This window comes from Arachis ipaensis, chromosome B09 (genome assembly GCF_000816755.2).
Source record: "Arachis ipaensis cultivar K30076 chromosome B09, Araip1.1, whole genome shotgun sequence".
NCBI classification, from domain to species: Eukaryota; Viridiplantae; Streptophyta; class Magnoliopsida; order Fabales; family Fabaceae; genus Arachis; species Arachis ipaensis.
In genome coordinates, this window is record NC_029793.2 from 6,342,277 (window position 1) to 6,351,779 (window position 9,503).

At 33.3% G+C, this 9,503-nt stretch overlaps 4 protein-coding genes across 4 annotated transcripts in view; all 4 read left to right on the forward strand.

Annotated features, from left to right (window-relative positions):
* Window positions 1-9,503, forward strand: part of LOC107617629 — an 80,210-nt gene that overhangs the window by 19,888 nt on the left and 50,819 nt on the right. The window lies entirely within an intron of this gene.
* On the forward strand, window positions 5,181-5,816 carry LOC110266733 (uncharacterized mitochondrial protein AtMg00810-like). The gene is made up of 2 exons (XM_021111709.1): window positions 5,181-5,415; window positions 5,485-5,816. The coding sequence occupies exons 1-2, from the start codon at window positions 5,181-5,183 to the stop codon at window positions 5,814-5,816; spliced, it is 567 nt and encodes a 188-aa protein (XP_020967368.1).
* On the forward strand, window positions 6,479-7,114 carry LOC110266734 (uncharacterized mitochondrial protein AtMg00810-like). The gene is made up of 2 exons (XM_021111710.1): window positions 6,479-6,713; window positions 6,783-7,114. The coding sequence occupies exons 1-2, from the start codon at window positions 6,479-6,481 to the stop codon at window positions 7,112-7,114; spliced, it is 567 nt and encodes a 188-aa protein (XP_020967369.1).
* The window catches only part of LOC107617467, a 36,309-nt gene continuing 34,890 nt past the window's right edge, over window positions 8,085-9,503 (forward strand). The window contains exon 1 of the mRNA XM_016319228.2: window positions 8,085-8,165. The gene's annotated coding sequence lies outside the window, so the exon portion shown is untranslated. The remainder of the gene's footprint in view (window positions 8,166-9,503) is intronic.

Consider the following 9,503-nt stretch of genomic DNA (forward strand, 5'->3'; position numbering starts at 1 on the left):
AGTAGATGTAGATTTATTTGTTATAATTTTTTTAGCAAGAATATATAAAAAGTACATAATATATAAAATATAATAACTTAATAGATATTTTTTAAAATTTTTTTTATTATCTTAAATAATGAGAATAACTTTTTTTTTTTTAATTCCTTTTAGTTTATCAAACCATCAACATCACAGTTTGAACAATTTAGGAGTGAACGTGGAGAGCGAACAATTTAGGAGTGAACATGGAGAGCAACCAAGCTGTGAATCAAATTAAAAAGGTTGTCAAGATCCAACCGTTATCAATTTTGTCATTTTCTTTCATTCCCTAATTTTTCTTTCGACATTTTCCTTTTCCCTCTCTTACCTCTTCCTTCAAACTCATCCAATGGAGTTTGATAAGAGACTATTTCGCAAGATTCTTTCTTAGTGAACATAGTTGTTCCGATCAACGAGTTAGAAGGAAAAAGATCTGAATTCTTATTACTCTGTGATTCATTGATTTCTCAAAATGGCAGGTAAACAGATCCTCGAGTGGTGGTCTTGACCACCAGAGCAATGACAATCTCCTACATCAATTCACGAACCTTCAATCTCAAATCTTGAAGAACACCATAAGTCCGATTCAATATCAATCAAATCCCTATTTTCTCCACCTTAGAGGAAATTTAAGTAGTAGAGGTCGTGGAGTTACATTGGTATGCTCTCATTATAACAAGCAAGACCACCCAGAAGATGTGTGCTATAAGAAGAATTGGTACTCCTCCCATTTCTATCAACGGCAGCAACATAATACCACCATCAATCACGTTATCACTGAGGGGCATGATGATATACTCAGTGACAAACAATTATAGTTCAATTGTCTCCAAGAGAACACTAGAACATCAAGATCTGGGTTCACTTCAGAGCAAAGATTTGCCTTGTTAGAGTTAATCAAAGACAAAAGTGTGCAGCAACAACCTCATTATGTGTTAAGGGAGAAGAAGTCAAAACTTAAGTAACAACTTAAGTAACAGATTACGTGAAGTCAGTAAAATTCTATTACGAGAAGAATTTAGTTAGAGTGGCTGTTAGAGGTAGTTAAAGGGTGTTAGTGCAGTTTTTATTAAGCTATAAAATAGGAGCTAAGTGCCTTTGTATAACAACTCTCTAATAACACATTTTTCTCATTCAGATCTTAATCAATTTTTTGGTCATTACTTTCTCTGCATCATTCTCTCTTCTTTGGTCATCAGTGTCCTTTCTCAATAGATGCAAGATCATTTACATGGTATCAAGAGCAGGTTGAAAATGATCATGGCTCTACCCCTTGTAACTTCATCAACAAATCTCAAGAACGCACTGGTTTCTCTGGCAGACAAACTTGAAGAAAATAACTTCTCAACATGGAGGCACAGCATCCTTCTAACAATTCAGACGCTTGAGCTTGAGGATCATCTCGATTCGTCAAAAATCCCATCACAACAAGAATCAGTTACAATTGTTGAAGAAAGTAAAAGCTCAGATTCTGCACAACAAACTCCAACCCCCTCTGTTACAAAAGATGAGGTCCCTGCAACAACAAAATCCACACCTACATCAACAATTCAAAAGGACTCATCCAAATACAAAGAATGGAGGCAAAATGACCTTGCACTCATGACGTGGACTGTGTCCTCCATGAACGGTACATACAAGAACAAGATGGTACACTGCGTTACTTTTGCTGAAATGTGAAAAAAGATTAATCACATCTTTACGGTTTCTTCAAGAACACATATTCAAAGTTTAAAGACTCAGCTTAGAGCTTGCAAGAAAACTACAACCATTGCTGAATACCTCTCTACAATTCACAAGATTGTAGATTTTTTCATTGCTATAGGTTACTCATTTCAAGAAGATGATCACATCCAAGCTATCTTGGATGGTCTCACAGAAGAATATCAAGGCTTCATCACATCAGTGATGTCTCGAATGACAAATTTCACAATTCATGAAGCTGAATCATTTTTGCTTGCCTATGAAGATATGATCGAGAGGTCTAAGAAGCCTGAACAAGAGATTGTTTTAGCAAATTTAGTTCAAACTTTTCCATTTTCACTACCAAACTTTGGAAGAGGCAACAATGGAAGAAGGGGCCGTGCTGGGAGATCTATGAGAGGGGTGCTAGATTTATGAATTCAAGACCCCAATGCCAATTATGTGGTAGAATGGGTTATGTAGTGCAAAATTGTTATCACAGATTTGATGTTCAATTTCAGAATCCATCATCTTCAACATCTTCTCAGATTGCAGTTTTATATGCAAATTCACTTCCACCACCTCCTCCAGCATCCTTTCATCAACCTCGAGCATACATGACCACCTCTTCCACCCTGATTGACAGTGCATGGTACCCAGATTCTGGTGCTTCACATCATATTACTGCTGAACATACCAATTTCTTGAATTCCATCGATTCATCACAAGGCCCTGAGAAACTCTTTATTGGTAATGGTTAGGGAGTACCTATTTTACATCATGGATCTACAATTTGATAAATATCAAAATATTTCATTTAAATTAAATATCTTACTGCATGTCCCTTTTATTACACAAAATCTTTTGAGTGTGTCCAAATTCGTTGAGGATAATAAAATCTATTTTGAATTCTGGCCTAAATCTTGTTGGTTCGTGATCAAGTGTCCAAGGACATTCTCCTACAAGAAATAGCTAGAGGAGGCATTTACTCTTTTGATAATTTAGTGGTGCCAACATCATCTCATCTGAATCCTACTACAAGCAATTTGTCTAATTCTATTTCACATTGTAAATTTGTTAGTACAAAAGATCACAAAAAATCACGTTTTTGTAATGAGGATCCTATTAATGCTACTAATTGTAATAATTCCTCTATCAATAGTAACATCGTCACTAATAGTGGTTCTCTCTTGAATAATAATGTAGTAAAAAGTTTCTTTGATTCTATCTTTCTATTCAATTATACTACACCTAATTCTCACCTTTCTATACCTGATTCATTAGGATCTAATGCTAATTTTGTTACTTCTTCTACAGGAACATCATTAACACCTTCTATGAATTATCCTGTGGCTTATTATACTTATAATAAAAAAATTGATGACTTAGAGCTTTGGCATTAAAGACTTGCCCATAGCTCTCTTAGGACAGTAGCTCAAGTCATGCACCAGTGTGGCATACAGACCTCACCAATTGATGAAAATCATAAAGTGTGTGAGTTTTGTACCATTGTAAAAATGCATCAATTACCATTTAAGACCTCAGAATCTGTTTATACACAACCCTTAGAACTAGTATATGTTGACATTTGGGGCCAGCTCCCTTTCCTTCTCATCATGGCTACAAATATTATATTAGTTTTTTTAGATGCATTTAGTAAATATACTTGCATTTTTCTATTATTAAACAAAAGTTTGGCTCTAGAAGCTTTTCAAAAATATAAATCTTTCATTGAAAATCAAACAGGTTGTGGAATCAAGGCCTTGCAAAGTGACCATGGCCAAGAATTTCTATCTAAAGCCTTTTTTACATTTCTCTCTAACAATGGTATATTCCATAGATTGTCATGTCCATATACACACCAACAACAAGGATCTATAGAGAGAAAACATAGACACATTACAGAGTGTGACTTATCTGTCTTAGCTACTGCTTCAATGCCTCTTAAACATTGGGATTCAGCCTTTCTTACTGCAATCTATGTCATCAATCGCCTACCTACTCCAGTTTTGGACTCTAAAAGTCCTTTTGAGGTTCTATTTAAGCACAAACCAGATTACTCTACATTTAAAATTTTTGGGTGTGCTTGCTATCCTTTATTGAAACCTTATAACAAAAGAAAATTTGATTTTAAATCTCAAATGTGTATTTTTTTAGGATATGATTCTGATCATAGTGGTTACAAATGTTTATCTAAAGAAGGCAGAATCTATCTTGCAAGAAATGTAGTGTTTAATGAGTTTCTTTTCCCTTATCACACTTTGTTTCCAACTATTAGTACTAATCTTTCAAATGCAACAGCTCCTTCAAAGCATCTCATTGACAATGCTACAAGTTCATACTTTCCAGTCTTTAAAAGAAGTACAATGCCTTCATCGAGCACTTCTACTAATTCCAACAATATCATCTATACTACAACCCCTACAACCAGTGTTGATATTATTTCTAGTAGTCAAAATACACCACCTACGATTTTTTATTTAAATACTATACATCCACAAGCTTTTGCTGCTAATCAGCAAACACACTACTAGTCCACGACAATTCCAATCTTTGGAATTGAAACAAACCTTCTCCCCATTCCACAATTACCACCACCAACCATAAAAGAGCGTAATACCCATCAAATGATCACTAGATCGAAATCTGGTGTATCAAATCCAAAAACTTTTCTGGCCAAAACAGTAAACAATATTGATTTAACAAAGGAAACCCCAACTATAGTTCAATAGGCATTACAATGCCCTCATTGGAAGGAGGCCATGGACAATGAAATCAAGGCTCTCTATAAGTGTAATACTTAGACACTAATAGATCCACCACCAAATGCAACAATAAGTGGATTTTTGCAGTAAAGAAAAATCAACATGGTGAAATCCTTAAGTACAAAGCTAGATTAGTTGCCAAAAGATTTCACCAAATTGAAGGCATTGACTATGAGGAAGTCTATAGTCCTGTTGTACGACCTATCACAATTCGAATAATCATAACAATAGCATTAACACAAGGATAGGTTATGAGACAATTCGACTTTGATAATACCTTTCTCAAAGGCAAATTAAAAGATAAAGTATTTATGCAGCAACCCCCGGACTACACAACTCAGAATTCTACAAGAGTGTGCAAGCTACACAAGGCTCTTTATGGTCTTAAGCAAGCCCCCAGAACATAGTATCTGACCCTAGCACACACTCTAAAACAGTTTGGATTCTCTAACTCAACCTCAAATATAGCTTTATTCATTCGAAGATCTCATAATTCTGTTATATACATGATCATTTATGTTGATGATATAGTGATTACAGCTCTAACCCAAATGAAATTGATGATTTAATTACTTCTTTGAATTCAATTTTCTCTCTAAAAGATTTAGGCAAATTCAATTTTTTTTGGGGTTAGAGGCTCAATTTTTGGCAAAGGATAAACTATTACTAACACAATCTAAATATGTTCATGATCTGTTAATTAGAATAGGGATGAACCAGTCAAATCCAATGCCAACACCAATGGTGTCTTCATTAAGATTGCACAAGAATGACTCAGAAATTTTTGACGACCCTAAGAAGTATCGATCAATTGTTGGAGCACTACAATTTTTGACCATCACACGGCCGGATATTGCTTTTGCAGTAAATAAGTGCTCACAGTTCATGCATCAGCCAACAATTGAACAATGGAAAGCTGTCAAGAGAATCTTGAGATACTTACAAGGTATCCCTAATCAAGGCTTAGTGTTTAACAAATGTACTGACTATAGAATTATTTCCTTTGCTGATGCAGATTGGGCGACAGATTTGGATGATAGAAGGTCTATCAGTGGCTATTTGGTGTTCTTAGGAAGCAACCTCATTGCTTGGAAGTGTGAAAAACAATCGGAAGTTAGCAGGTCGAGTACCAAGGCAGAATATCGAGCGGTTGCCTCTGCTCAAACGGAAGTGATGTCTATACAGCAGTTTCTTCAAGAGTCACAAGTTTCACAACAAGTGACACCAATGATCTACTGTGACAATCAGAGTACTTGTCACCTAGCTGTGAACCCAGTTATGCATAGCTGTTGCAAGCATCTTGAAACTGATCTACATTTTTTGAGAGAGCTAGTTAATAGAAAGTAACTTTTTTGTAGTTAATATACCTGCACAAGATCAGATAACAGATATATTGACCAAACCCTGTCTTGTGAATTGTTTGAAAGTTTTAAGTCCAAGCTTAGGTTGGGAACAAAACCCCAACTAAGCTTGAGGGGGGTGTTAAGGGAAAAGAAGTCAAAACTTATGTAACAGATTACGTGAAGTCAGTAAAATTCTATTATGAGAAGAATTCAGTTAAAGTGGCTGTTAGAGGTAGTTAGAGGGTGTTAGTTAAGCTATAAAATAGGAGCTAAGTGCCTTTGTATAACAACTCTCTAATAACACATTTTCTTCATTCAGATCTTAATCAATTTTTTTGTCATTACTTTCTCTGCATCATTCTCTCTTCTTTGGTCATCAGTGTCCTTTCTCAATAGGTCCAAGATCATTTATATCTTTTTTTAAAAGATCTTATGAAAAAGTATAAATACTTTTATGTTTGAGTATCTCATGTAAAAAGATCTTTTTATCTATCAATTATGTTTAGGTATAACAATATAAAAGCACTTTTTTACTTATTTATTACATGGAAAAAAAATTTTAAGAAAAAAGATTTTTTAAAAAAGACGTAAAATATTTTTTAATTTTTCTAATGTTTTTACTTTTATCACTAAAAATATGCAAAAGATCTGTTAATTAGAATAGGGATGAACCAGTCAAATCCAATGCCAACACCAATGGTGTCTTCATTAAGATTGCACAAGAATGACTCAGAAATTTTTGACGACCCTAAGAAGTATCGATCAATTGTTGGAGCACTACAATTTTTGACCATCACACGGCCGGATATTGCTTTTGCAGTAAATAAGTGCTCACAGTTCATGCATCAGCCAACAATTGAACAATGGAAAGCTGTCAAGAGAATCTTGAGATACTTACAAGGTATCCCTAATCAAGGCTTAGTGTTTAACAAATGTACTGACTATAGAATTATTTCCTTTGCTGATGCAGATTGGGCGACAGATTTGGATGATAGAAGGTCTATCAGTGGCTATTTGGTGTTCTTAGGAAGCAACCTCATTGCTTGGAAGTGTGAAAAACAATCGGAAGTTAGCAGGTCGAGTACCAAGGCAGAATATCGAGCGGTTGCCTCTGCTCAAACGGAAGTGATGTCTATACAGCAGTTTCTTCAAGAGTCACAAGTTTCACAACAAGTGACACCAATGATCTACTGTGACAATCAGAGTACTTGTCACCTAGCTGTGAACCCAGTTATGCATAGCTGTTGCAAGCATCTTGAAACTGATCTACATTTTTTGAGAGAGCTAGTTAATAGAAAGTAACTTTTTTGTAGTTAATATACCTGCACAAGATCAGATAACAGATATATTGACCAAACCCTGTCTTGTGAATTGTTTGAAAGTTTTAAGTCCAAGCTTAGGTTGGGAACAAAACCCCAACTAAGCTTGAGGGGGGTGTTAAGGGAAAAGAAGTCAAAACTTATGTAACAGATTACGTGAAGTCAGTAAAATTCTATTATGAGAAGAATTCAGTTAAAGTGGCTGTTAGAGGTAGTTAGAGGGTGTTAGTTAAGCTATAAAATAGGAGCTAAGTGCCTTTGTATAACAACTCTCTAATAACACATTTTCTTCATTCAGATCTTAATCAATTTTTTTGTCATTACTTTCTCTGCATCATTCTCTCTTCTTTGGTCATCAGTGTCCTTTCTCAATAGGTCCAAGATCATTTATATCTTTTTTTAAAAGATCTTATGAAAAAGTATAAATACTTTTATGTTTGAGTATCTCATGTAAAAAGATCTTTTTATCTATCAATTATGTTTAGGTATAACAATATAAAAGCACTTTATTTATTATTTATTACATGGAAAAAAAATTTTAAGAAAAAAGATTTTTTAAAAAAGACGTAAAATATTTTTTAATTTTTCTAATGTTTTATCACTAAATATTAAAAATTTGTCAAATACACTAAAAAATAATTTACCGAAATCTACGAAATCTAATCCAAAAATTCCAGTTCTTCTAGCTCATTTATTTCACATCATCTTCACAAAATGAAAAGGTATCGCATTTCTACGCTCTTCAAATCACCACAAACACACTCTATTGGAGAAGGTAAGTTTCATCCCCTCTAAATAAATTTTTAAAAAAATTTAATTAATTTACTTGGAGTTGTTTTAAAATAAGAAAGAATTCAACCCTTTCTTCTCTCTTTTGGCGTGTAAAGTGAAAGCGTAAAACACACCTGAAACCGAAATCTAATCCAAAAATTCCAGTTCTTCTAGCTCATTTATTTCACATCATCTTCACAAAATGAAAAGGTATCGCATTTCTACGCTCTTCAAATCACCACAAACACACTCTATTGGAGAAGGTAAGTTTATTTTTTCACATCCCCTCTTTTTTTTTTCGGTGATTAGAACAACGAGCTTTTCATTAGGGTAGCAACTAGTGAGGCTAATGTTTAGGAGTTCAGTGGAATTATGAGGAAAAATTGAAATTTATTTTTTAATGACAAAAAGGATAAAGTCTAACGCTTTTTATTTTTTATATTGAGCTTACAATAGTAATTTTTTGGTGGATGGATTGTTGGGTGTTAAGTGACTTCGTGTAATTTGGAATACAAAAATCGGAAGGTTCGGAGAGTTTAAAACATGTATTTTATAAGAACAAAAAAATAAAAAAATGTATACTTTAATTATTGATTTCTTATTAAAAATATGTTTTTTTGAATAAAAAAATGTGTCTAATCTATTATATAATTATTTTTTTATAATAATATATATATTACAAAATTTATCAATATTAAATTATTAAAAAAAATGATATAACTAAAACTAAAAAGTAAAATCTTAAATTTTTTTATGAAAGCACTTGTATTTAAACGATATATGAAAAAATAGAATTGAAATTAGTGTATTCAAGATATTAAAATTTTAAATCTAAAAAAAATGAGAAAAATTGGTGAAGGGACTAGTTTGGTGCACAACATTCAATTTCAGGGACTAAAATGAGTCACTTAATGTAAAGTGAGGGACTAATTTGGTGCATATACAACGATGACATAATGGATGACACATGGACGAATACTGTTGCGACACGTGGCACAAACGAACACGTGTCGAAATAACATTGTGACACGTGACACAACCATCCACGTCAGCATGCCATGTGTCACTGGTCACCACATCATCATACCATTACACGTGGCCAAATCATGAAGTGACACGTGTCACTTACAGTCCATGTCATCATGCCATGTCATCACGTCGTTAATAGAAAATAGGTCAGGGATTAATATGATGCATTTTTTTCAATCTTAGGGACGTAATTGGTGCAATTGGAATCTCAGAGACGATTTTAGTGCATGACGCCAATCTCAATGATCATTTTGGGATTTAACTCGAGTTTGATTTCTGAAAAGTATATAAATCGGACTATTCGATTTTCAAAGTACCAAAGTCAGAACCTTTAATTTTTGAAATTCATTTTTTTATTAGAAAAAAATTAAAAATTAGTGCTTGTTTGTGTGTCATTATTTTGATAAAAAAAATTAATGAAAAATATTCTTTTTTTTATTTTTAGTATATTTGACAAATTTCTTATAGTAAAAAAAAAAGTACTAGAAAAATAAAAAAAAAAAACCTTTTTGAGAAGCTACAATTTACATTTTTTTTAAATATTTTTTTCTTTTAAAAAAAGATGTTTTGTA

Coding starts and splice junctions, on each gene's coding strand:
- LOC110266733 (XM_021111709.1), top strand. CDS start 5,181: ATGAACCAGTCAAATCCAATGCCAACACCAATGGTGTCTTCATTAAGA. Junction 5,416..5,484: donor AATCTTGAGATACTTACAAG/GTATCCCTAATC, acceptor TTGCTGATGCAG/ATTGGGCGACAGATTTGGAT.
- LOC110266734 (XM_021111710.1), top strand. CDS start 6,479: ATGAACCAGTCAAATCCAATGCCAACACCAATGGTGTCTTCATTAAGA. Junction 6,714..6,782: donor AATCTTGAGATACTTACAAG/GTATCCCTAATC, acceptor TTGCTGATGCAG/ATTGGGCGACAGATTTGGAT.